The following is a 27,969-nucleotide window of genomic DNA, read 5'->3' on the forward strand; positions in this document are numbered from 1 at the left end:
AGGCCTTCCCTGGTGGCTGAGACGGTAAAGAATCCGCTTGCCAGGCAGGAGATCCAGGTTCACTCCCTGGATTGGGAAGATCCCTGGGAAAGGGGATGGCTACCCTCTCCAGTATTCTTGCCCAGAGAATATAAATTGCATGGACAGAGGAGCCTGGTGGGCTACAGTCCATGGGGTCACAAAGAGTCAGACACGACTCACACACACACACACACACACACACACACACACACACACACACAGGTGAGAGTGGACCCTGTCCACAGCCACTTTCAGCTGAATGTTCTGGATCCCAGGGCCAGGCCAGGCGAGGCCATGAGGAAAGTCCATTCCCAGACACAAGGTGTGACAGACGAGCCCAGCCCTCTCTTTCAGGGTCCCCACTTGCAGAGGCCCGTCAGGTCCAGCACATGCACCCGGACTGAGAGACTCAAGGATGCAAGCTGTTTGCCCTGGGTTCCTGCAGGGGGAAGGCTGCAGAGTAGGCGGAGGGGACTCTCTGGCCCCTGCTGGTTGGAGAGTTGGTCCAAGGAGGCCCCTCCCAGCCTCACCTTCATCTTCACCCCAGGGTGCTGGCAGAAAGCCTGACAAGGCTCTGGCTGTCTCTGAGTGCCAGCCTCACCCCCACCCACTCCCGCCTCGGATCCCCTGTACAAATACAGGGCTACTGCCAAGCGGTGGGAACAGTAAATCTTCCTCATTCTTTTATTCATGCCCTCACCTCTGCAGACAGCGTGGAGGAAAAACAAACCCCGCCAAATCCCCGCGGGCTCCCGCAGTCTGGCAGTGTCTTCTCCGCTCCTCCCGAGGCCCCTCCGGCAGCCACAGGCCAGGAGCAGAGAGCCACCACCTCGGATGGGGGTGTCAGCCCCCTCTCTTGACAGCCAGATCGTGTCACAGGCAGAGCTCCGGCAGCCACAGGCCAGGTGCAGAGAGTCACCATCTCGGATGGGGGTGTCAGCCCCCTCTCTTGACAGCCAGATCGTGTCACAGGCAGAGCTCTGGCCCAAGCTCTGCGGACCAGACATCAGGGAGACCAAGGGAAACCCAGCCATCAGCATCCCTGGCTCCTGGGAGCAGTCCTGCTTCTGCCTCACCTTTCCCTCCTCCCCCAGACTGCAGGGCTTCTGGGCCTGGAGGGGCCAGGCTATTTATTCCAAACACTAAGCCAGATGAGGTGTGGCTGCCCTGGGTGCCAGCTGAGAGACCACTGAGAGAAAGGAGGGGCAGTCAATTGAGCTACAGACCCCACAGAAGGAGGGACTCTCTGGCCAATAGCCTCTGGGCCAGCGCAGCATTGGCTGATGTGACCATCTTTGTAATAGAGTCCAGATCTCAAGAATTCCAAGGAGCCTTCTCCTCCCTGGCTTCTTTTAAGCTCAAACAGACCAAAGAGGGATGGGAGGAGGCTGAAGGGCACTAGATCTTGCCTTTTATACAGAGAAGAGGTGACGGACTTGGCGTGACTGTCCTGCTTTGCCCAGAAACTGCAGATTTCTGGAGACACAGAGTGTTACAACTGGGACAGTCCTGGGCAATCTGGGAAGATGGGGTCCCCTAACTGAGGGGCCGTGGGAAAGACTCTGCCCTCGTTGTGCCTGGCACACGGCACTGGAGAGAGGATCGCTCGGACCCAGGCTTCCTGGTCATGGTTCTGCAGGCCGAGAACTTTCTTCACTACTGAGCCACATGGAGGAGGAAAGGCTGGAGAGCAGGTCATCCTGTGGGCAGCTCAGGAGATGCCAAGGAAAAGCAGGCTGAAGGAAAGTGTCCACAGTCTTCAGGGCAGGGAGGAAATTCCCTCACTGTCTCTAGGGAGCTGGCACCATGGAACCCCACCCAGAGCCTGGCGTGTCGGGGAGTAAGCTGGGGAGCCCCTGAGAAAACGTGCCCTTGAGCCCTTCACCAGGGCACGTGGGACAAGGGGAAAGATGGCTTTAAAATCTTCCGCCTGGGGCCTCAGCCTCCCAGGGACCCAGGAGGCAGTCGGAGCACAGCCCTGGCGTGAGCCTCAGAAGCCAGAGCAAGCTTGTTCCTTTAGATCTGTCCCAGGCAGAGGGCCCTTCTCCATGGGGGTCCCAAGTGGACGCTGTGGACAGATGGATGTCTCCAGAGGACGCTGTGGACAGACAGATGTCTCCAGAGGCAACAGAGGTGTGTGTTATAGCCAGCCTGACAAGGCAGATCCCACGGAGACCCCCTTGCCCAGACCCCTTATTTGACAGATGGGAGACCAAACCCCAGGGAGGCTGAGTCACGAGCTCAGAACAGCACATTCTCAAGGGGTTAGAGATGCAGACAGGACTGTCTGCCATCAGATACCAGAGCTTCCTCAGAAGAGAAGATGCTCAGAAGATAAGCCTAGTCCTGTGGAAGCCCTGGCCTTCCAATCACATTAGTGGAAGATGGCCCCTTCTGGAGTCACAACTCCTCTCTCCATTCTGTTTGAATCCCAAGGGTGGTCCATCCCAGTACCAACCCCAGGAGAAGACCCTCAGCAGATTTCCCTACACTGCTCAGCCCTGGGGCTTCCAGGGCACTGGAAACCTACTGTGGTTCCACGTCTCCATTTCCTGGCCTTGGAAGGTGTAAGAAACGCCAGCCTCACCTCTCAGTAGGAAGCGGCTCCCCACCTACTATAAGGAGCCTTCCTAGGGGTGGAGGTATTTAAGACACAGCTTAAAGGGCCATCAACCACACTGGGCTTCAGTGAGTTTAGCAGGAAGCAGGGCCCTGGGGTGACTCAAACCCAAAGACACATTCTGGTGTGTCTAAGGAGGGAGGTGGAGAGGGATCCAGACCCAGGATGCCGAGGGAGGTGAAAGAGTGGGAGCAGGTGTGGGTGGGTTCTCTTTTGAGCAGCCAGGAGGGGCCTAAGTGTATGGTCAGGAGAAGGCAGAGAAGGGAGACAAGAGGAAACAAGGAAGAGACTCGGGAGAAGCATCTCCTGACAGCCGATACACCAGCTTTTAGCATTATAACACTTCCAGTTTCCTCCTATTGTGGGTGAACCCAACAAGTCCAAATATAAAATGCAGCCTGAGAAATGTTCCCAAGGAATGACAGGGCTGCCCCCTTGTTCACGGCAAGTCTTCCTAGGAGAAGCAGGACTCTACAGAAAGTCTAACAAGAAGAGAGCCTGCACCCCGCAGTACCCTCCAGACCCCCAAAGCACAGAGAAGGAGTAGACAAGAGCAGAGCTCTGCCCTGGCAGCTAGGAGCCCCCCTTCCTGGGAAGCCTCAGGAAGCTGCAAGCTCTCCCCAGGCAGCTGGGAAGCTGAATCCCTGGGGAGAGAGACAGGTTTCCTGCACACAGAACTGCCCTGACTTGGTCAACAACAGGCTCATGGAGCTCCCTTAGCAATTACTGCCACTCAGCTTCATGGCTGGCCACTAATAATTTATTGCAAATGTCTCATTGCTCCAATAAGGCAGCCACTTCTCTACCTCTGAATTCCCTGCAGAGTGCAACACAGCTGGGCACCCCAGCTGGTCCTCATTAAAACCCTTCCAGTCCTGAATCTTCCCACCCTCCCTCACTCCCATCTCCAGCCCTGCTCTCTAGCAGCCGGCCCAAGACATTCACTTCTCATTTTTAAGGGCTGGATTGCCAGGTGCCAGTGCCGGAAGGGCAGATGAGAGTCTCTGAGTCCGTAGATCTGACTGGTAGCCAGGTGAAATCTACCAGGGCCATCTATAGGCAAAGAGGGAATTGCTATTAGCAAATTCTCTAACCAGCATTCTCTTTATTGTCCTCCTGTGGAAGATACTCATTTGTAACATTTTGAGTCAGATCATGCAGAACTGACTGTAAGAACATTGCTCAGGAAGGGACTCTAGCAGGAGCCACTCAGCTTCCCTGGTTTTGATTTCCTCGTGTATAAAAAGTAGAGATAGCTATGCATTACTATGGACAGGTGACTAAACCAGCCCTCTATTCTACACTTCTGTGCAATATTGGACCATCTCATTCATCTGTGTGCAAAACAGTGAAATGGATTTGGCATAAAAAGACTCAAGGTTCCCATCCTGGCTTTGGCCCTTATTAGCTGGTTGGTACTGGGAAGTCACTTAAATCTTTCTGAACTAATATTCTCACCTGTGAAACGGGCAAAATAATATCTCCACCACATAGATGGTATGAGATTTAAATGAGATACCACATGAGCAGGATTGCTAAACTGTAAAGTAGTATCCAAATGTTACTGATTATTAACAGATCATAATGACTATGGTAAATAAAAACCTTCTAAATAAGCAAATATAGGGGACGACAGAAACACAAAAGAGACCATTGCTGATGGATTTGCTGGTAACTCTTGCCTGCCCAGGGAGATAGGCTGCTCTGGAATTGCCTCTTGAAGTGGACACTTAGAGCAGAGGAGTAAACGCTGATCTCAGGATGGGGGCTGGAGGTTAGGGCTCTCAGAACACAGGGTGAGGCTACCTTCCACCTGCTGGGGCCCCTCCCATGTTGCTTCTGCAATTTGGCAGCAGACTCCCAGCAACCACTTCCCCAGGTGATAATACCACAGTAAATTGCGGCCCTTACTTTCTAAGCACTTCCTGCAAAGGAAGCAGACCCTCCAGAAATGAATCTTCATTTGTACTACCCCTCAAAAAATGCTAACAAACTCATGAAAAAAAGCTGTGTTATTGCTAAATGCTAATTGCATTTCCTTGGGTAAGCACCATAAAAAATTCATTGCAGTTTTTAGAAACAAGATGCCAACTGCATTTTAATTGCTAGAGAGGAGAGAGTCAGGGAGAAGCTTAACCAGGAAAATGCTAACTGGGCAGAAACTCAGAAAGACATCCCCCTAAGCCAGAAAACCCAGTCCTGAAACAAGAGCTGAAGAGAGATAGGTCTTGTGGGCCACCAGACCCTCCCTGAGGGAGCCACTGACTCAGTGGCCCTCAGACATGCAGGATCAGAGCACTTGGATATCTGTAACATTGTTTGTTGCCAATCATGACATGTAGATTGAACAAATATAGTCGCTCAGTCATGTCCAACTCTTTGTGACACCATGGACTGTAGCCCTCCAGGCTCCTCTGTTCATGGAATTTTCCAGGCAAGAATACTGGAGTGGATTACCATTCTCTTCTCCAGGGGATCTTCCCAACCCGAGGACCGAACCTGGGTCTCCTGCATTGGAGCCAGATTCTTTACCTTCGAAGCTACTAGGGAAGTCCTACCAAATGTAAATAAGTACATAAATAAGCACTAGAGAGATGAGCTCCAGAGCTTTAAGAAACATGCATGGGAGGAAATTATTCTACTACCACCTTCCCGTGGGCGTGTGAGAGAGAGAAGGGGGAATGGGAGGAGGAGACGGAGACCGTACTTCGCTTTAATACCGGAAGTCCTGGACCAGTTCACAGAACTGTCATTTTAAAACCTCCCCACTCTTCCAATGCCGAGCGGAGTATTCTGACAGTGGTCTCCTGCCTTAGCGCAGCAGAGCCAGCCAGAGCCAAGTGAGAGCAGGAAGCAGGTGAGATCTACAGGGAGTTGGGAGGATCCTGGCTCCGTGGGCTGAACCTGGGCTGACCCAGTCTTGACCCCATTTGCCCAGGAGCTTCCCAGTCTGGGTCTCTGGGGAGGCACTTCCCCGGCCTGAGAGTGTGAAGAAGGCAGGCCCAGGGCAGGCTTGGGCGTCCTCCCAAAGATGCACACAGGACCGCAGAGGGGATGGGGTAGAAGGGCAGGCTCCTCGCTGCCACTGACAGCCTCTTCCTCTCCAGCTGCTCCCCCTGCCCCAGCCCTCTGCTACCCCATCTTCCCAGCCCAGTCCCAGCTTCTCTCCCATCCTTGAGGCGCTCCACTGAGATAGAGAGACTGGAAATCAGGGCCCACGGAGACAGGCACAGTGGCCTAGAGGCTGGCCGGTGGGTGGTGACTGTCTCCTGTGCACTGAAAAGAGATCCATCCATGCCTTCTGCATCTGGGGCTGCTTCTCCTCCATCTAGTGGACCTGCCAGAGAGCCCAGGAAACATGCTGGTGTGTAGTGAGAGGGAGAAAACTAATCAATAGGAGTGGGGAAGGGAGTCCTGGGCTGAAAGAGAAAGGAGCTGATCCACAGCGTGGCTCCTCCCTCCATGAGCCAAGCAACTAGCATTTTAACAGACCACTTATTTTATATATATAGCTGTGTGTATATGTCCAAAAGAATCTTAAAAAGAGTGAATATATATGTCTGTATAACAGATTCACTTTGTTGTACACTCAAAACCAACACACTTCTGTAAATAACTATACTCCAAGAACAATTTTTTTAAACATCACTTAACCACTCAGCCCCTTCATTTCCACTTCTATCAAACAGGACTAGCATATCCATTTCTCTAGGGTTTTTGTAAGGTTTGAATGAGAAGATGGATACATAGGTGACCTATAAACTCTACAAAGTGTATTATCCACTACCTGCCCTGAGCCCAACTTTGCAGAAAGATGCACGCCCTGCATTCGTAAAGGACTTTATACAAATCACATGCTCTTGTTCTCTCACTTGCCTCTCCCACTGTAAGGATGAAGTGGAGAGGTTGGCTCAGGACCACACAGAATGAATTAGTTGCTGAAACCAGACTGCTAGATGCTGAGCTCTCTCCCTAGTACAGGGAGGGCAGGCGGGACCAGGGAAGAGTAATGGTCATAAACAAATGCATCGTAACACTTGGGTCACACACTCCAAGCCTGGAGCTGGGCAGGCCTTACTTCATGTAATCGTCACATATCACAGCATATAAGATAGACTGGATGGTTATAACCAGGACACTGAAGTTTACCAAGCTTAGGAATCTGGGCTACAAATTCGGGTCGATTCTTCCCGAGTGAATGCTTAAACTGATAGAATGGATTCAACTGTCAAAGCCATCACTTCCTCCTTGCTGTCTGAAACCTTCCCCCGCCCGCAGCAGAGGGTCACAGTTTCGAGGGTTGGGTCTTTCACAAACCGGTCTTCTCCACTTGCCCCCACTCACCTGCGCCGCCACGTCCTGAATCCAGTCCAGGAACTTGGGAACCTTGGTGTAGACTCCGGAGTGGCTGGGTTCTGCGCAGCCATGTCCCCAGCTGACCACCCCCACCAGGCGCCACATGTCCTCATCCAGGCACACCAGGGGACCCCCACTGACCCCCTGAGGGATCCAGCCACCGGACACAGAGAAGCGGGCAGTTAAGTCCCTCCTGGTGGAGGGGCACCAGCGTGCTCCCCGCCCCCACCCCAGGCTGGGCGCTCACCTTGCACTCCAAGCCGTCCTGCTTCCAGGATGAAGCCGGTCTCGCCTCACCCCTCCTTGACCCTCACTGCGCTGCCCACTTGCCTGGGCTCCTCCTCTGCTACCAGAGAAGACATCGGCCAGGCACCCAGCCCGAAGCCCCCGCCCCGCACCAGGCCCTCGGCCACACCTAGCAGGCATCCGCCCTCCCGTCGAGGTAGTCAGCACACAGCATGTGGGGCGTCAGGGCCCCGCTGTACACAAGAGCTGTTGCAGAGCTGGGTGCTGAGAAGAGGGACCAGAGTCCTGGAGCACGTCGGAGCTGTGGGCTGCAGGGAGGGAGATGGGAGATGGGAGGGTCACAGACGGAGGCGCTAGAGGGAGTTAGGGACCCCAGGGACATGGAAGCCCAGGACTCTGGCCAGGAGGGTCCATCAGACTTGGAGGGAGGGGTATGCATCACACATACACCCTGATGCTGAGGCCCTGGCACTCCTGGGAGGCAGGGAGGGAGAAGAAAGGGCCTGGTTTCGGGGGAAATACCAGTTTGTTCTCCCGGAAGGACCCTGGGGCCCCCCATCTGGCCGAGGGTGATGCCAGAGGAGAAGGGGACTCGTGGTGGCCTGTGGCCAGGGAGGAGGAGGCCGCGGTGCCTCACTTCTGGGGACAGATGCCTCGCCTCCCAACCCCCACCCCCTATCCTGTGCACCGAGGGCCCTGGGAGCTGACTCACTGTGGCTGGGGTCAGTGTGGCCCCAGCCAGACACCCAGCACTCCAAGCCCCTCAGAAAATCCCGCTCTTTGGCCGGCAGGCACACGGCGCCCAAGGTGTGTGCGGAGAGGCAGTGGTCCTGGGCCCCACTCAGGCTCCGCCCCTCTGCCCCCGAGCCTGGGCGCAAGGACCAAGGCCGGCCAGTCCTCCTCACCCCTTTCTTCAAACAGTCCTAGTTCCAGCTTCCCGCGTGGCTGTGCGGGCCAGGCTCTGTATCACCTGAGGGTCACCATTCACGCAGAGGACAGTGTGGAAACTGCTGTGTACCTGGCGTCCTAGGCTGGGCGGGGTACACGTGATACCGCCCACCTGGGACCAATGAGGGGTGGAAACTCATGCTGGGCGCGTGTACCTAACCTCTCCTAATGAGGACCCTGTTTGGATTTTCCCCAGGGTGTCTAGAGCCTCTTGGGACATGGTTCCAAACCTATGGGACCTGTTCTATGGGTGAGCCCGAACCTGATTTTACAGAGCGTATAGGCCTGCCATTAGATAAACCCCGCTTCGCTGGGAGAAAGTATTTCCTCTTCGTTTCTCTTTCAGCCCCTCTGCAATGAGGAGAGAGACTGTCTGGGCCGCTCTGCGCCTCTCCGGACTTCCATCCTCCCCTTGTAAGCACAGAGAGAGCAGCCTGAGTCAGCAGTTCTGCAGAGCACAGTGCCAAGCTGGGACTTGAGCACTGTTTTGCTTCCAGTCTATACATTTTTGTGGTTGTTATATTCACTCTAAGGCATAAGGTCTCCAGTCTGGTGGAAACCTCAAATTTCCCTTTAAGTATATTTAAGTCAATTTAGAAGCATTAGCTGTTGAACAACAGTGCAGAGAGCACTCGCGTATGGTAGACTCTAAACAGTGTAGAGCAGCATGTGTTGCTGGGGATTCCCAACAGGAACCAGTGGAAGGGAGGAGTGCTGAGTGTGTGTGAGTGTGTGTGTGTGTGTGTGTGCGTGAGTGTGGTGTGAGAGTAAGCATGCACAGGAGTAGGTGTGCCTGTGGGTATGTGAGCCCTGCATGAGTGTGTGAGGGCATGCACAGGTGTGCGTGCGTGCCTGGCGCATGCATGCGGAAGACAGAGCTGGCCTTCGAGGGCAGACACTGTGGAGGAGGCGCCCTGTCCGGGACCTGTTTGCCTCCTGAACTCGGAGAGAGTCACTTCCCTCATCTGGACACACCTGCCTCAGCTCCCCGTCAGGCTTGTCATGAGGATGGGGAGGTGAAAGGGTTGTTACAAGGATGGGGGGTTGGGTGAAAGGATATTTGGTAAAGTAAGTCTTATTAACCATAACATAGTGCTACTTATTAACTGTTATCCTATTAACGTGCTGTGTGCTAAGTTGCTTCAGTCATGTCTGACTCTGCAACCCTATGGACTGTAGCCTGCCAGGCTCCTCTGTCCATGGGATTCTCCAGGCAGGAATACTGGAGTGGGTAGCCATTCCCTCCTCCCGGGGATCTTCCTGACCCAGGGATCAAACCTGTGTCTCTCACATCTCCTGCATTGGCAGGCGGGTTCTTTACTACTAGGGCCACGTAAGAAGCCCAGTAACTATATAGTTAGCTGTCATCCATCCTAACCCAGCTGGAACCTGGCACTAGCCTGGGAACTGGGTGGAACAGCCTGCTGGAGATGGAGTCACTGGGAAGCTCTTCTGGGGACCTCGAGGCAAATTCCACCTGCCACCCAGCTATGATAAGGGCCAGACCCTTTGTCCCCAAAAGAGCACATGGAAGAGTTGGTGCAACCCAAGGTCCCCGTGACGCCAGAGTCCATGACAGTCCCCAAATGAAGTGACCATTGTGAGGTTCACAGCACGGGGGGTCTTAGGAACCCTCGCGGCTCCCACCCTCCACCCTCAGCGCAGCCTCACCTGAGAAGTGCAGTGGGGCGTGGAGCTGCAGGAGGGCCACGTCATAGTCGTGGTTCTGGGCGCTGTACAGAGGGCGGGTGATGATCCGCTCCACCACAGCCCCCTGGTGTGGCCTGACCGTTCTGTGGCTGACCAGCCCTGCATGGACTGCCAGCTGGACAGGCAGGACAGCCTGAAACTGCACACAGAGGCCGCGCTGAGCCCGGGGGAAGGAGAGGCAAAGATGCTGACATGGGTGAGGTGGCAGGTGGAAGAAGCCACCAGAGAGGCTGTTAGTGGGGCCCCATCACTGGGCTGCAAGTTCCCAGGACCCAAGCCTTTTCAAATCTGCCCCAGCATTTGGTAAGACACTGGACATGCAGTAGGTGCTTAATAAATGCTCAGGCCCTGATGGATTGAGAAGTGAGACGCCATGGTCATCGGCCACTACTGCCTCCCTCCAGCATAACGCCCTCCAGGTTTTGCAACAGATAAGGAAGTGATCACTAATCTAGAGCCAGACATCCTGGAATGTGAAGTCAAGTGAGCCTTAGAAAGCATCACTATGAACAAAGCTAGTGGAGGTGATGGAATTCCAGTTGAGCTGTTTCAAATCCTGAAAGATGATGCTGTGAAAGTGCTGCACTCAATATGCCAGCAAGTTTGGAAAACTCAGCAGTGGCCACAGGACTGGAAAAGGTCAGTTTTCATTCGAATTCCAAAGAAAGGCAATGCCAAAGAATGCTCAAACTACCGCACAATTGCACTCATCTCACATGCTAGTAAAGTAAGGCTCAAAATTCTCCAAGCCAGGCTTCAGCAATACGTGAACCATGAAATTCCTGATGTTCCAGCTGGTTTTAGAAAAGGCAGAGGAACCAGAGATCAAATTGCCAACATCCGCTGGATCGTGGAAAAAGCAAGAGAGTTCCAGAAAAACATCTATTTCTGCTTTATTGACCATGCCAAAGCCTTTGACTGTGTGGATCACAAGAAACTGTGGAAAATTCTGAAAGAGATGGGAATACCAGACCACCTAACCTGCCTCTTGAGAAATCTGTATGCAGCTCAGGAAGCAACAGTTAGAACTGGACATGGAACAACAGACTGGGTCCAAATAGGAAAAGGAGTACGTCAAGGCTGTATATTGTCACCCTGCTTATTTAACTTATATGCAAAGTACATCATGAGAAACACTGGGCTGGAAGAAGCACAAGCTGGAATCAAGATTGCCGGGAGAAATATCAATAACCTCAGATATGCAGATGACACCACCCTTATGGCAGAAAGTGAAGAGGAGCTAAAAAGCCTCTTGATGAAAGTGAAAGAGGAGAGTAAAAAAGTTGGCTTAAAGCTCAACATTCAGAAAACGAAGATCATGGCATCCGGTTCCATCACTTCATGGGAAATAGATGGGGAAACAGTAGAAACAGTGTCAGACTTTATTTTTTGGGGCTCCAAAATCACTGCAGATGGTGATTGCAGCCATGAAATTAAAAGACGCTTACTCCTTGGAAGAAAAGTTATAACCAACCTAGATAGTATATTCAAAAGCAGAGACATTACTATGCCGACTAAGGTCCGTCTAGTCAAGGCTATGGTTTTTCCAGTAGTCATGTATGGATGTGAGAATTGGACTGTGAAGAAGGCTGAGCGCCGAAGAACTGATGCTTTTGAACTGTGGTGTTGGAGTCCCTTGGACTGCAAGGAGATCCAACCAGTCCATTCTGAAGGAGATCAGCCCTGGGATTTCTTTGGAAGGAATGATGCTAAAGCTGAAACTCCAGTACTTTGGCCACCTGATGCGAAGAGTTGACTCATTGGAAAAGACTCTGATGCTGGGAGGGATTGGGGGCAGGAGGAGAAGGGGACGACAAAGGATGAGATGGCTAGATGGCATCATTGACTCGATGGAAGTGAGTCTGAGTGAACTCCAGGAGATGGTGATGGACAGGGAGGCCTGGCGTGCTGCGATTCATGGGGTCGCAGAGTCGGACACGACTAAGCGACTGAACTGAACTGAAGATGACACGTGAAGATGGCTAGATGACTGGGAAGATGGGAGAAAGGAACTCCACACACTGTCTCCTACTTGGCCCCTAGTTCCTTGCCCTCCTTAGATTCTGGAAGCTGCTGCTCCCCCTTTGGTATGCTCCGGAAGAAGGGAGGGTGTGTCAGAGGCTAGGCCGGGGAGTAAGGCAAGGAGGTCACCTGCCCAGATCAGCAGCTGGTGGGGGACAGAACAGACGCGTCCATGGGGCGACGCTCTGTTTCAGCAAAGCTGTGTCTGCAGGAAGGGCCCAGTGTGTGGGTGGGCAAGACATCCCCCCTGACCCAGGTGAGCCTCCCACCGGGGCTCTTCCACCCCAGGGGCATGAGGGAGACCTCCTTCTCCCACCGCCTCCTTCCCAGACCCTGGAGGGGACTCACCAGAGCACTTGAGAGAGATGATCTGACCAGAAGCACAGCGGTCCCTGCAAACCAGAGGCAGCACCAGCAAGGAGCTGGACAGGGACCCAGCCCAGCCCAACACCCCTCTGGGCCTGGAGGAGGGAGTGTTGTTGGGGGACAGCAGACAGGGCCGCTCAGTGGCCACAGCTATCTGCTTCCCGCCCCCACCCAAGCCTTCAGACCCCTCCTCGTAGCAGGTCTCCCAGGAAGTAAGCATGCTCTGCCTGACCATTCAGGGGGTCGATGTGGGCAGAGCCCAGAATTACAAATGGAGCATTGATGGATGTAAAAATTCAGTTGTTCCCACTGAAGCCCCAGGTATGCTCAGCGCGGACAGGCGAGTGAGTGAATGGACATGGTCCTTCACCTCCTGTTCCAGCCCAAGCCGACTCCACTTAGTCCAAGCCCTCTGCCCAGTGCTGTGTACTCCCACCCTCCTCTGCCCTCCTCTTTCTTAGCATAAACCTCCACTCCTTCTGGACCAAAGCTCTCTTCTCTTCGCTCATCTCTTGCCCCCAGGATCCAACATCTGGATCCTCAGTTGCTACTGGTTTCCCAAACCCACAGCCCTCCGGCTCTCCTGGCCGAGTCTGTCCACAGCTGTTTCCCTTTGCCTGTTCAGATATCTAAGGCAGGAGCACTGCGTTCCCCTGATGGAGCATCAGGGGGCAGGAGCTGGGTCAGAGGGGCTAAGGTTCAGATGGGAGCAGTGGCTGCAGAGGTGAGAAGGCTTCAGAGCAGGGTTGAGAGGACTGCTGGAAAGCTTGAGGACGCCCACCCCCAGGATCGGGGGAAGGTCCGTTCCAGGACCCTCTCTTCTCTGCAGAGTCTCTGGGTTCCAAGCAGTCCACTATCTCTCTCCTGAGATACCAGAATCATCCAAATAAAGTGTGGCAGGGGTAAGAGGGACTAGTTTGGAGGCAAGAGCCTGATTTCAAGACATGGTGTGGCCGATTATCAGTTCTGTGACCTTACACAAGGCCCTTTACCTCACTGAGTCTCAGTTTCCCCATCTGTGAAATGGGAATAAGAGTACCATTTCAAATCCTCTGACAGTAACACCCAATCCTGCCATTTTTGTGAGGGGCAAATAAATTATGTATAAGGGCAGAACTTGTATGAAATGAAATATTCCTCTCTGTCGTCCTATCTTATGCCTCCGGTGTCCTTACCACTAGGCTCTCATGATAGGAAGATTTTTGTTGGGTTGTTCATGGAAGTGAGGAGCACCACTCAGTCTCACCCCCAAGCCCACCCCTTCCAGAGAAGCCCTACCTAGGCTGCCACACCTCCTCCAGGAAGCCTTCCAGTCTAGGAGAGAGCTGAGCAAACTCCTTGGAACTGTTGAGCCTGATGTCAGAAAGGTTCACTGCCTTGTGGTGAGTGAGTCTTGATAGGAAAGGGGAATAAAATGGGTGGAAATTGGCTGTAAATGGCAATACAAGAGACGGCGGGTTAGCATAACAGAATGTACAGGAGATACTGCACCAGGCTAGTGACTGAGCAAGACTGACAATGAATGACTTCTGCTGGGATTTATATTTTGTTGAAAAGCAAGGATGCCCAAAGGAGAGAAACAGGCTTGGGCACCATCATGACCAGAGACCAGGAGGCAACCAAAATGACCTCTTGTCATTTCCTGAGTACTCTGATGGTAGCAGGCAGGGTCTTCAAAGCCTCTCCCCGACCCACCCACCCTCCACCTTCCCCAGGCCCCAGGCCCAGCCCCAGTTACCTACGAAGTCCGAGGCTCCCGCAGACCCGCGCCCCCAGGGCAGAGCTCCAGCTTTCGTAGCAGACCAGCAGCCAGCCTGGCCGGGCCCTCAGCCGTACTTCCAGCAAGAAGTCCTCAGAAGTGTTTATTCTGAAAGATATTGAGACCCCGGCATGAAAGCCATTTCCCATCTGCAGTGGGATGGAGGAGCTGGACCCGTCACCATGGGCCCTGAAGAGACCTTCATGATCGCCTGGGTACCCAATGTCGGGCTCCCTGTTCCCCGGGAGCCAGCCAATGCTGAGAACAAAAGAACCCCTCTCTGTGCTGCCCTTCAGGTTTGTGTTTAACCAAACACTTTCACACGTGCTCCATCACCAAGGGTCACAGCCGCCCAATGGCGTGAGAATGCCCATCCTCCCCATTCTGCAGCAGGTAGTAAGGCACGAAGGTCAAGCAACCTGCCCTAGGTCACAGGATCTGCAAGTGATGGAGCCAGGTCATCCGATTTCTGGAGAAGGCAGTGGCACCCCACTCCACTATTCTTGCCTGGGAAATCCCATGAACGGAGGAGCCTGATAGGCTACAGTCCATGGGGTCACTAAGAGTCAGACACGACTGAGTGACTTCACTTTCACTTTTCACTTTCATGCATTGGAGAAGGAAATGGCAACCCACTCCAGTGTTCTTGCCTGGAGAATCCCAGGGACAGGGGAGCCTGGTGGGCTGCCGTCTCTGTGGTCACACAGAGTCGGACACAACTGAAGCGACTTGGCGGCAGCAGCAGCAGCAGCATCCAATTTCAAATCTTGTGACAGTACTGGTGATGGTGCCCACTTATTGAGCATCTGCTTTTTCTGGGCCCTGAGGTAAGCTCCTGTACTTCATGCTCTTATTATGCTTACAGCTTCGCGCAGTAAATATTTTTATCTCCACTTCATGGAGAAGGACATGGAAGCTCAAAGAAGTAATGTATCCAGAGGCACACACAGCTAGCAAAGGCAGGCAAGCCTATCCTAAATAATTTCTGTAACTGTTTCTAACCCCAGCTTTGGCAGCACGGTATCTTCTGACCCTCCACCCTTACCTGGAGGGGAGGGGAGAAAATGGGGGGTTGGGGATGGGGAGATAGTGTGGTGTGAAGTTTCCAGCCCTCTACACCTTCTTTGCCACTGGGTCAAGACCCATGTCCACCACGCACTGGCCTCCAACACACACCTGGCTCCTCTTGCCCTGCATGGCAGGCTCCCTCTGTCCAGATGGCAAGTTGCCACCTCTCCTGGAAGCCTGGGTTTTTAGCCGTGCCCCCACTAGGGATCAAAACAGTCCCCAGGAAGTGCTGAAAGCCCTGAATCAGAGATCAGCTTCTGGAGGCTGGACCAGGGCCTCACCCTCACAGCACAGGAGATGCAGGTGGATGACAGCAAACTGGAAGGATCCCAGCACTGTGCAGGGGCCCTGGGCCTGGGGGGTGGGGAGGGCAGTCTCCCCACCTTGGGGGTGTGGCTCACCTGTTCTGGGAATCGAGGGGAGTAAGGCTTCCTCACTGCTGGCCTCGGAGCAGTTCAAAGTCATCTCATCCTGCAGGGCTCCAGGAGTGGGCTGAGAGGCAGCTGGCCACAGATACAGCACTTCAGAAGACAAAGACAAGGAGAGGGTCACAGAGAAGAGGCTGGGAAAGGAAGGGATTCCCCCAGGAGGAGGCCCAGGCGCAGAACAAGACACCTGCTGCAGAGGGAGGGAAGGCAGCCTCTGGGGACTTCTCACTACCACCCTGCTTTAGGCAGGTCCCTCCCAACACGCAGAGAGGCATTACACCTTCTGTCTCGTCTCTGTATGTTTGTCTCTCTCTCACAACGGGAAAGATTTCCAGGTGAAGCTTGACCAGGGCCTCCCTGGATCACCTGCTCAAGCACATTTCTCACTATAGGATGAAAACATTCCTCTGCATAGAGCCCGAGGCCCTCCGGCTGGACCTGCATCCCGTCTTCACTTGCTGTCAGAGAAGATGGAAAAGGCAGTCATCCCACCTGCCCTAGACACCCACTCACTTCCTGTTCCTCTCTCCCAGCACCCCCAGAATCCGTTCTTGTCCCTCCCCTAGCCACTGAAGGTCCCAGTACTGACCTAGAAGCCAGGAGCCAAAGCCTGCACCAGCCAGCAGCCCCAGGGCTCCCAGTACTGCCCAGCAGCGCCGCCCAACACACCAGCGCCTGCCCCAGAGACTGTGGGGAGGGCAGAGGAGTGTCTGAGGGTCCTGCCCCTGCCCACCAGCCCACTGCACCCCAAACAGCCAGACAGCCACCAAGCGGCGGCAGGAGTTTGCCCCACTGCACCTGCCCACCTCCCCCTGACCCATTATCATGGGATGGGTGGGAGGGTAAGAGCTCTGATCACAGGAGCCTCAGAGCCCACTCAAGCCCCCAAAATGGGAAACAGAGAGAAAGCAGTCTAGGATGGATAGTGAGAAAGCCTCTGGCCATCAGTCATTTAAGGCTGACCTAGGACGATCTGGGGAGAAGGAAGCTGGGGGATGTGGGAAGATCGTCCCTTCACTGCCCCACCCTGTCATTCCCTGGTGGCCCAGTCTGGCCTCCTGGATTGCTGCTGGGTCTCAGGCTCCCGTAGCGAGTCTCCTGGCTCTGCAGATTCTGGCCTCTCCTCTGCATCCTGAGCCTCTGTGGGGGCTTGGCCGTCCAGCGTCGGGCTCTGCAGAAACAGCTGTCACTCACCAAGAAGAAAATCTCCACCCAGCACAAGTCCTCACTCTCTAACTCCAGCCACACCCTCGCTGCCACTTGCAAGTCTTTTTCCACCCTGGGGACTCGGTGTGTGTCCCCATAGAGGCCCCCCGGGCCTCCCAGGTCTCCTGGAACCCCTTGCCATACTCACCTTACTCTCACCCACCCAGTAAGTGTCACAGCAGACACCCGAGCCTTGACTGGGCTGATTCCGAAGCCTTGTCACCGCCCCCTCACCAGCATGGAGGGCATCCACTGAGTCCCTCAACATCCCTCATCAGATCCTAAGATCCCACCTTCATCATTCCCTCCCATCTCAGAGGAAGAAGAGCCCCTCCTCAGTGAACAATGCAGTCACTCACCCAGTAAATAGCATTTAGCCCAAGTGGACAGGCCACGATGGGGGTGCTGTAAGGAGTTCAAGATAAATGAATGTGGACCTCCACCACCACCAACCCAGAGAATCTGCATGTGAGTCCTTGAAAGTAAGTTGTGTTCAGCGACAAAAGGGAAGTTCCGTTCAGCTACCACTGGGATTCAAAAGGACAGCTTTCTTCTTATTGGGAACATCAAGAAAGGCTCCCTGGAAGAGGCAGCCTTTGAGACAGGCCCTCATAGATGAATAGGGTTTGAAATGACATATATGGGCATTGGGTGTTTCAGAAAAAGGGTACTGAGGAGGCAAAGGAATGGGAGTAAGAAAGCTTAGAGGAGGGTAGGTCAGACATTTGTCTGAAGTTCATGACCCATGAAGAAGAGTAATAGAGAGTAAGATCTTGGCAAAAACGTGATAACTTATCAGCCCTCCAAATTTTAATTGTCTCATTTATGAAATAAGAGTGATAAATCCAGCTTCCTGTTGAGTAGCCTCCCCTCTCTAGCCTTGTCTCCATTCCTTCTCCAAGCCGGAGTGATCTTTCTAAAATGCAAACATGAGCAAGCTAACCTCATCGTCATAGCACCCAGTAGGTCTCTGTAGCCTTCAGGAGCACCCTGGCATGACTCGTAGCATCTTCTGTGATCTCGCCCTCCTCAGCTCTCCATCCTCACCTGCCAGCACTAACTCCTCCACAGCAGGACTCGGGGTCATGTTAACACACATGCCCATCCTCACACCTTCACACACTCACTCCATGAAGGCACGACGACTGCTCTCCTCTTCCACACACTGACCCCTAGGACCCTTCAAGCGCCATCTTTTCAGGAAGCTTTCTTCAGCCCACAGAGCACCTATTGTGACCCTATATTATGCTCCTTTACTTGTCTTTCTCGCTCCCCTTTCTCTCTGGTCTAGGATCCCAGGGTCTGGCTCAGGTCCTAGCACAAAGTGGGAATTCGGTTAATGCACATTGACTAGAAGGAAGGAAAGAAAGAAGAAAGGAAGGCAGAGAAGAAAGAGGAAGGGAAGGAGGAAGGAAGAAACTAAACAGATTATGTGGCTGAAAGGGTTTGATAAAGTAAGCCACAAATATTAAGTATAATAATATATTAATAGTGTGTTAGTTGCTCAGTGATGTCTGAGTCTTGTGACACCATGGACTGTAGCCCGTCAGGCTCCTCTGTCCACGGAATTCTCCAGGCAAGAATACTGGAGTGGGTTGCCATTTCCTTCTCCAGGGGATCTTCCCGACCCAGGGATCAAACCCAGGTCTCCTGCATTGCAGGCAGATTCTTTACCGTCAGAGCCACCAGGGAAGCCCAGTGTATTCATTAGAAATATGTAAACACTATGGATCATTTCTTCAATGAAATTATACTCCACTCAAGTTGAAAGAGTCCCTAAAGTTGAAGTGATGCCCATCTCCCCTGCAGACCACTTTCCCATGTCAACAGACTTGGTCTGGAGAGAATCTCAGGGCATGCTCAGCCTTTTTTCCTGTCTCAGATCAAGGGAGCCTGGCTTGACATTCAGACTCTGAACAAACTGGCCTCACCGGGGACGCTACCCCAACTCAATACTCACCTGTCCAGGCTCCTGTGGTAGCCTGCAAAAATGGTCTTTAATGACACAGGTCCTCCTTTTGAGTTATGATGATTTACTAAGAGTCCCCTCTTCCCCCTGCCTCTGGCCTCTGAGTGGCGCGCTAGGCGGCGATGCGGGGGCAGTCCTCCTCAGAGCCGCCGTTAGACTCGAGGCGACTTGCGGTTGAGCCCTGGGAAGAGGGAGCGGCTTCTGCGAAACCAGGCCGTCTGAGCCGTCTGAGGCGGCTTCCAGTTCCGCACCGGCTCCGAAGGCGCCCAGAGACCCCGCCGCTGCTGGGCAGCCGGGGGCGTTTGCTAGGCCCGCCGTCAGGCTCCTGAGGCTGCTTTCTGCGCTCTTTGCGCGGGTGGCGCCCCGTGCCGCGCAGCTGGAGGCCTCCCGGGTACTGCCCATAGGCCCAGTGCTCGCGGGCGCACCCCGCGTCGTGTCCATTTTGCTACCTCTACCGGTGTTTCCTTTACTGGCTGATGTGACTTGCATGCATTGGAGCAGGAAATGGCAACCCACTCCAGTGTTCTTGCCTGGAGAATCCCAGGGACGGGGGAGCCTGGTGGGCCGCCGTCTATGGGGTCGCACAGAGTCGGACATTCATGCACTGGAGCAGGAAATGGCAGTCCACTCCAGTGTTCTTGCCTGGAGAATCCCAGGAACGGGGGAGCCTAGTGGGCTGCCGCCTATGGGGTCACACAGAGTCGGACACGACTGAAGCTACTTAGCAGCAGCAGCAGCAGCAAGAGTCATCTATGGGCAAAGCACCTGGCTTCGCCATGTGGGGGATGAGAGAGGGAAATCGATGTCAGCCCCCAGGGAAAATGAAACCAGAAGGCTGGCCACACGGGGCCCCTCTAGGATCCAGCCTTTGCACCAGAGGCGAAAGGAAAAGAGGGTGGCAGAGGATGAGATGGTCGGATGGCATCACTGATTCAATGGACATGAAATTGGGCAAACTCTGGGAGATGGTGAGGGACAGGGAGGCCTGGCATGCTGCAGTCCATGGGGTTGCAAGAAATCAGACTCGACTTAGGCACTGAACAACAACAAAGAAGCCCAAGGGTGGAGTCAAGGGTGGGGTTGAAAGAGAGAGAGGCCAGAACAGGGTGTAGCCTTACCATGTGGGTCAGTGGCACTGATGAAAGCCTGGGGGTCTGCTAGGCAATGTCCTGGCTCTGTTCTTGGATCAGCATTGATTAAATAGCCTGGCTAGCTTGGCTGGGGCTGAGGTCTCCCTACTTCACACATGGCTCCTCCCTTCATTGCCCTACACACACACACACACACACACACATACACACACACACACACACACACTCATACACACACAAGAGAGACAATGAACTCTGCTCAGAAACCATGAATAGACCCCTTGTTGCAGGAAAGAGGGGCCAAGGGCTAGGCTGGGCTGGGCAGCCCCAGCCCCTCCCATTTGCTAACTGGAAGCTTAGAAACAGAGAAAAAGGTTACAAAGAGGAGGGGAAGCCAGCTCCTGTTGCTTAGCAACCAGGTCCCTTGTGCCAAAAAGTGTGCCCCATGCATGCTGGCATAATACCCTCCCCCTTCCTGCTGACAGGGCTGTATTCAAGAGACTGACATCAGCATTTGTTGAAATGTTTCTGAGCCCTGCGGATGAGATCTCACCTCTGTGTGGGTTGGCTTTCCCAGCAGTCTGGGGCTGTCTCCGTGCTGCAGTTGGGATGATGACAAGGAACCTGTCACCTCTCTTCTCCGGGCTGCGCTTGTCACCCCAATGCCAGGGAAATGGGCCCCCTCCGCCTCACTGCCCTGGGAACCAGCTGCTAGAGGAGACTTCAGTGCCATGTTGCTTCAAAGCACGAGGATGGGCTAAACACACCTGGGAGCCACATCTGTTTAGCCAAGGAGGCAGAAGAGGTCCCAGGGAAAGGAAAGGCTAGTGTGGCTCCTCCTCCTCCAATGCCTCTCAAAGATTCCTCAGATGGGACAGTTAAGAAGATGGGTTTTACAGTCAGCCTTCATCCAACCCCACTTCTGCTCCTTCCCTTACCCAGCCTCACCTGTAAAGTTATGATCATAGTACCTGCCTCATAGAGCTGATGCTGGAATTAAATGAGTTACTGGGTATCAAACTCAGCTATTGAAGATAAAACTTTTAGCAGACTTCCTTGGTGGTACAGTGGATAAGAATCCGGTCTGCCAATGCAGGGGACATGGGTTCAGTCCCTGGACAGGGAAGATCCCACATGCCGCGGAATAACCAAGCCCACGCGCCACAACTACTGAAGCCCTTGCAGCCAGAGCCCATGCTCCACAACCTGAGAAGCCTCCCCAAAACAGGAAGCCTGTGCACCACAGTCACTGCAACTAGAGGAAGCCCAGGAGCAGCAAGGGAGACCCAGTACAACCAGAATACATCAATACTTGATCTTTTAAATATATTTTTAAAATTCTTGTAGCTTTATATCTCCTGTCTAACATAGACTCTGTGTACATATTAGCTGCTATTACGGTATCATCATTCTCATCATCACACAGAAATCTCCACACACAATACAGTGAAGAGACAGAGGTCAGCTATGAGCCAGTCACAGAAGCAGGAGAACACGACGGCTGGAGCTGAGAAGCCTTTGGCCAGGCACTGAGGTCTCCAGACAATACTCTTCAGCCTACATACGTGAATACTTCCTGTGTGTCAGGAACTAACCTGGGCCTGGGGAACGATAAGTCACAGTTAGGAGCTTGCAGTCTGGGAGGAGAGATGGGAACAGATATAAAGAACTGTTTTTGTGAAAAGTGAAATAACAGAGGCATGAACACAGAGGTTCAGGAGAATGACAGGATAGCTTACTCCTTACCCAGAGGACCCAGAGATAGCTTCACAATGGAGGAGATATTTGAGCTGAATTTCTGAGAAATGAGAAGGCAATCACATAGAAAAGCATTTCAAGTATAGTCCAAGGGATACCAGTGAAATGGCAGAGTAAAAGCTCTCAAAAATTGTCTCCTCCATAACAATGAGAAAACTGGCCAAAAATTTGTCAGAATCAACTTTTTTAGAACTCTGGAAAATAATCAAAGGCAAAAGCTATGACCAACTTAAACAACATATTAGAAAGCAGAGACATTACTTTGCCAACGAAGGTCCGTCTAGTCAAAGCTTTGATTTTTCTAGTAGTCACATATGGATGTGACTACATAAGGAAGGCTGAGCGCCAAGGAATTGATGCATTTAAACTGTAGTGTTGGAGAAGACTCTTGAGAGTCCCTTGGACTGCAAGGAGATCAAAGCAGTCAATCCTAAAGGAAATCAGTCCTGAATATTCATTGGAAGGACTGATGCTGAAGCTGAAGCTCCAATACTTTGGCCACCTGATGCGAAGAACTGATTCATTTGAAAAGACCCTGATGCTGGGAAAGATTGAAGACAGGAGGAGAAGGGGAGGACAGCAGACGAGATGGTTGGATGGCATCACTGACTCAATGGACATGAGTTTGAGCAAGCTCGGGGAGATGGTGATGGACAGGGAAGCCAGGCGTGCTGCAGTCCATGGGGTTGCAGAGAGTCAGACATGACTCAGCGACTGAACTGAACTATATCAACATGGGAAGAGATTATTAGAGAAAAATGAGAGACCACAGCTAACAGCATACTCAGTGGTGCAAACCTAAAATCTTTCTTCCAAGATCAGGAACAACACAAGGATGCCCACTATTGCCACTTTTATTCAACATAATATTGGATGTCAAATCGTATTAGGCAAGAAAAAAATAATAAAAGGCATCCAAATTGAAAAGGAAGAAGCAAAACTCTCCTTATTTGCAGATAACATGATATTATATCTAGAAAATCCTGAAGACTATTAGAGCAAAAGATAATGGCATGGGTGTGCAGTTAGGGCAAATTCTAGACAAAAAATACAAAGAAACCAAAAACCCAACTGCCACTTCTGAAGAGCTGCCCCCTGCACACACCACAGCCCTAAGGGGTAAGCAAAACACCTAAGCCACCCCTCCAACTTGACCCCTGGACATACCCCCTACTCTCACCCCATATAAGAAACACTGCCCCTCAGGGAGCAAGCAAGTTTGGGAACCTGTTATTTGTTCCTGCTCCCCGCTGCTGCAGAAAGAGCCCCAGTAAAGACTTACCTGGAAACAAATGAATTTAGTAAAGTCTGAGTATACAAAATCATTAAACAAAAATCTATTGTGTTTCCATATACTAATAATTAACTATCAGAAAGATAAGTTAGAAAAATTATCACATTTATAGTTGCATCAAAAAGAATAAAATGCCTAGGAATAAATTTAACCAAGGAGGTGAAATATTTGTACACAGGAAAGCCATAAGACACTGATTAAAAAAATTGTAAAAGACACAAAATTTGTGCTCATGGATTAGAAGAATTAATATTGTTAAAATCTTCATACTACCCAAATCAATCCAGAGTCAGCGAAATCCCTATCAAATTTTCAATGGCATTTTTCACAGAAATAGAACAAACAGTCCTAAAAGTTGTATGGAACCACAATGACTCTCAAATAGTCAAAACAACCTTCAGAAAGAGGAATAAAGATGGAAGCATCACACACCCTGATTTCAAACTATTTTACAAAGTTATAGTAATCAAAACAGTATAGCATTGGCATAAAAACAGACACACAGATCACTGGAACAGAATAGACAGCCCAGAAGTAAACCCATTGTCAATTCATTTGTGACAAAGGAGGCAAGAATATACAATGGGGAGGGTTTGGGCTTTCCTGGTGGCTCAGTGGGCAAAGAGTCTGCCCTGCAATGCAGGAGACCCAGGTTTCATCCCTGGGTCAGGAAGATCCCCTGGAAAAGGAAGTGGCAACCCACTCCAGTATTCTTGCCCATGAAATCCCATGGACAGAGGAGTCTGGCAAGCTACAGTCCAAGGGGTTGCAAAAATTCAGACATGACTTAGCAACTAAACAACAACACAACATAGTCTTTTCAATAAATAGAGTTGGGAAAACTGAATAGCCATGTGTGAAAAATGAAACCAGATGCCTATGTTACACCATACATGAAAATCAACTCTAAATTGATTATAGATTTATATTTAAGATCTGTTCCAAGAAGAAACAGGGGATGAGCTCCTTGACATTGGTCTTAGCAATGATTTCTTGTATTTGACACCAAAACTAAAGGCCACAAAAGCAAAAATGAAGAACTGGGACTACATAAAAGACTGCACGACAAAATAAAACCATCAGTAAAGTAAAAAGGCAACATGGAGAATGGGAGAAAATTTTGCAAATCATATATTTGATATATGATAAAATGTACAAAGAACTCGTACAACTCAATGGCAAAAAAAAAAAAAAAAAAAAACCAGCTTAAAAATGGGCAGAGGATAGGGCCTCTTCCTGGCCATTCTCTCAGGCTCGCTGTCCAAGAAGTCTCTCGTCTCTATCTCTCTGAAACTCCCTCCATCCAAGATGAGCCATTCTGGGTCACTCTGGCCATTCCGCTGGTTTGGACAGGATACCTGCCTCTAGAGTGAGGTAGTGGGAGTGCAGGGTTCAGAATTTAAGAAGGTACTCACCAGCAAATCGAGTGTCGGCACCTGAATAGCCTGAATGATGCTGTCTTAAATCAGGTGCCCTAGTGTGCTTTATCCGCAACCCACTGAAGCATAACCCCACTGTAGTTTCACCCCAAAGATTCAGATGTAGTCTCACCCTAGTCCTGGCCCTGCTCCCTGGCCTCCCCGCACTGATATTCCCTGACTCCGCTGGACCACCTCTCCAGATTAGCCTCCTCTTGAGCCTCGCTTTCTTGCTTTCTCTCCTCCATCAGATTCTACTCTTGAAAAAAAGAAAAAAAAACAAGGGCCTTTTGCAACCACCCTTCAGCTGGGACCTGGTACCTCCAGAGAGAAAACACTGTGATCTTTCTCCCCTACCCAAATGGAAATATCCAAGTTCAAGTTATATGGAATTCTCATATGTATAAAGTTTTTTAAAAGAGACCGCTGTATCTACCATCTCTCTTATCAAGGGAGAAAGCTGATGCTCTGAAAAGCGAGTAAGTCATAGCACATTGGAGGCCATCCAAGCCCAGGTCTCCTGACATCTGGCCCAGGGTCTTCCCCACTCCCAAACATGCCCCACAAGCCACATATTCACTGCATGGGCAGGCTCCAAGAAAAGAAATCCCATCTGTGACTGCCGCTTCAGCCAGTGCCTATGTAGTTCCAGCTTGATCATTATCTCCCCTTCGCGTCTGCCAGTGAATGACAGCTTCAGCCTTTGTGGATTTAAGCCTGCCCATGATCTTCTCTGACCGCCTCCCCTGTGGATTTCCAACTTGCTTAGACGGCCTCCATAATTGCTCTCACTTTATCCTCTGGAGAGGGAAAGGTTGGTGCTCCAGGAGGAAAACATGTCTGGTGTAATGCCGGCTTGAGATTCTGGAACACTCTGTATATCCCCCTTAGTCCCATCTATCCCCCCTCTTTAGCTTCATCTATCAGCAATGAGTCCATCATCCTCATGGAGTCTTCATCTGTGGCATGGTCCACCTACACCCACAGTATCCCCGCATCCCCTCAAATAGCCCCGCCTCCTTCAAGTTCTGTTTGGATCATCCCACCGAGGTTAGTTCAAGCCACCAGACCCTCTACTGCCATCCCACAGTCTAATGAGCCCCAAGCCCATCCCCTTCCATCCAACCCTCTGGAGAGTGTTTATCTTGATGAAGAAGTTAAATGAATGACTCCTAAGTCTAATAAGAAGGACGCTTTAATGAGTGAAAATTGGGAAAATGCTAGATCCAGCTAACTTATTCTAGACCATTATTGCATATCAACAAATAGTGAAGAAACCCCAAGTGTCTGTTGCCATATTGCTTGCTTTGAACACAAAGAAATAGATGAACGTGTTTTAGAAGGAAAAGAAATCTATGTGGTCTTATATGGTAATGAGCTACTTACTTTCATCAGCATGCTGTCTCGGAGCACTCCCTTCTGTCTTGTTATTTTGCCTGAAGTCTAGAATAGAGGGTGCCCAAGCATTTCCAAGAGGGGAGGGCAGCCCCTCAGAAGGGTCCTGCAGGGCCTGGCATGTGTGTGTGCTGAGTCTCTTCAGTCGTGTCCAACTCTGTGCGACCCTATGGACTGCAGCCCACCAGGCTCCTCTGTCCTTGTGATTCTCCAGGCAAGAATACTGGAGAGGGAGGTGACTCCTACTCACTAGCCCCCTCACTAGTCTTCTCCCCTCACTAGCCCCTTTTCTCTGCAGCAAGAAATTTGACTTTTCTTTGGCAAATGGAAATCGTGAATATCTTGGGATCATCTTTGCCTGCTCCCAACTCCTTACCTTCCAGCAGTCATTCAAATAGGTCATCTCTCAAGTTTATGCCTTCTTCCAACTACCCCCAGCTAACCCCCGACCATCCACCAGCATCTTCCCCAGAGTGACTCTAACACCCACCCAGTTTGTCTCCTGCTTCTCATCTATTCCATTCTAATCAGTCTGTACCTTTACTCCTTCCTTTTCAGGAAATCTAGATGCTCAAGTATCAACATGAAAGGATAAAATAAATGAAAATGCACCCTTCTTTTTCCTACCATGCTGCCAAAGCAGCATTTCCCAGAGCAAATCTAAACAGATTAAAAACCTACCATGGCTCTCAAGCTCCCATGATAAAAAGCATTCATTCATTTCCTCACTCATTCACTCAGCAAGTTTTTGTTGCTTCCTACCAAGTACCAGATATACCGTTCTAGATTCTGGAGTTACATTAATGAACGAGTCAGGCAGAGCCCCTGCCCTCAAGGAGTTTACAGTCTAGTTGGGTCAAGCCAACAATTAGAGTGCCATCTCTGACAGGGAGGAACAAGATGTAATGGGAGCACCTAATGTGAATCCAGGGTGTTCTTAGCAGGGCACAGATGGTTTATTCCAAGTATATCCCACATACTTTTCTAGCCTAATTTTTTCTTTGCTTAACCCCTTTCGCATAAGCCAGTCTCCAGTCCTTCCTACACTAAACCACAGCACCTGTGTTCCTGCTGGCCTCTATTCCTGAAAGACCATCCCCCCTTTTACTAATTATTTTAGTCCACCAGTCAGCCAATATATATTTGCTGAGAATGTACTATGTGCCAAGCACTGTGCAAGCACCAAAGATACAATGCTGAGCAAAAATCACACTCAATCCCTGCTCCAAAGATAATGGGAAGAAACACACACGAACCAAAGGACCGCAGAAGGTGCTCAGTTACATCTGTGAGGAAGTGCTCTGAGAAGTACCAGGTGCAAAAGAGAGCTTGTCACAGACATAAGACGGAGTCTGAACCCGTGTCCTCTGCATTGGCAAGTGGATTCCCATTAGACCACCAGTGAAGTCCTAGGCAGAGCCTTTAGAGTCAAGGTAAAGACTGGGCCTTATCCCTAGAGCCATGGCCATCATTTTTTAAATGCAGCCCAGGAAGACTCGTCGTTTGGCTTGTACACAGTGACAGAGCTATCAATAACCAACGGCGGGGCGGAAGGCGTTTGTGAGGGGCCTGGCCAAGAAAGAGGCCCTCTGGATTCCCAGTGGTGTCCGTGACTTTGGAGCGGAGCCTCAGTGACCAGTCCTATAGTACCTGATGCTGCAACTATTGCGATGTCCGCACCTGACGATCATCCTGGGGACAGGATACATGGTGCTCAACCTTTGATGGCAATGCTGCTGACCATGGAGGTAACACACCCAAACTCAATGCCAGCTGTCAACACTCAGTGTGAAGTCACTGGCAATTACTGTTCGTCCCAGAGAATGGCTGATAATGCCTGTGTTCTTTTTTGCTGTCTCTGTTCTTATGTTTACAATCAGTTTAATGCTGGTATGCGGAGGAATTTCTTATCAATTGGGTTGGTTGATTCCGCTTTTCTGCTGCTGGCTTTTTTACTTTTTTCTCAGCTGCCTGGTTGCTATCAGTTCTCTCACTTATTTGCCAAGAATCAAAGACTCTCTGGATCAATTACCTGATTTTCCTATAAAAATAACCTCCTGGCATTGGACTCCAGCTGCCTCCTGTTCATTGTTCTTCTGTTCTTTGCCTTGTTCATCACTTTAAAGCTTATCTGATCAACTGTGTTAGGGACTGTTATGAATACATCAACAGCAACATGCCATAGATTGCTTTGTATCCAGCCTTTGAAGTACCTCCCCAGTAGGTTTTGCTAACCATAAAATGGCAGTGAAGATGCCTGGGAAAGAACCAAGCCTCCTTATATACCCGCCTGA

At 51.3% G+C, this 27,969-nt stretch overlaps 1 protein-coding gene and 1 pseudogene across 1 annotated transcript; one reads left to right on the forward strand and one right to left on the reverse strand.

The window, feature by feature from the left end:
• Window positions 1–371: 371 nt before the first annotated feature.
• Window positions 372–16,365, reverse strand: TMPRSS5 (transmembrane serine protease 5). Its single transcript, XM_069553284.1, is given in 12 exon segments — window positions 372–1,013; window positions 6,986–7,141; window positions 7,413–7,482; window positions 7,484–7,525; window positions 7,527–7,551; window positions 7,956–8,054; window positions 9,863–10,012; window positions 10,015–10,040; window positions 13,568–13,681; window positions 14,028–14,166; window positions 15,518–15,637; window positions 16,134–16,365. Coding segments are annotated over 12 exon segments (1,815 nt in total).
• Window positions 16,366–22,581: 6,216 nt separating this feature from the next.
• On the forward strand, window positions 22,582–27,969 carry LOC138420123 (lysosomal-associated transmembrane protein 4A pseudogene; annotated as a pseudogene).

The sequence above is a fragment of the Ovis canadensis genome, chromosome 15 (assembly GCF_042477335.2).
Source record: "Ovis canadensis isolate MfBH-ARS-UI-01 breed Bighorn chromosome 15, ARS-UI_OviCan_v2, whole genome shotgun sequence".
Lineage (NCBI taxonomy): Eukaryota > Metazoa > Chordata > Mammalia > Artiodactyla > Bovidae > Ovis > Ovis canadensis.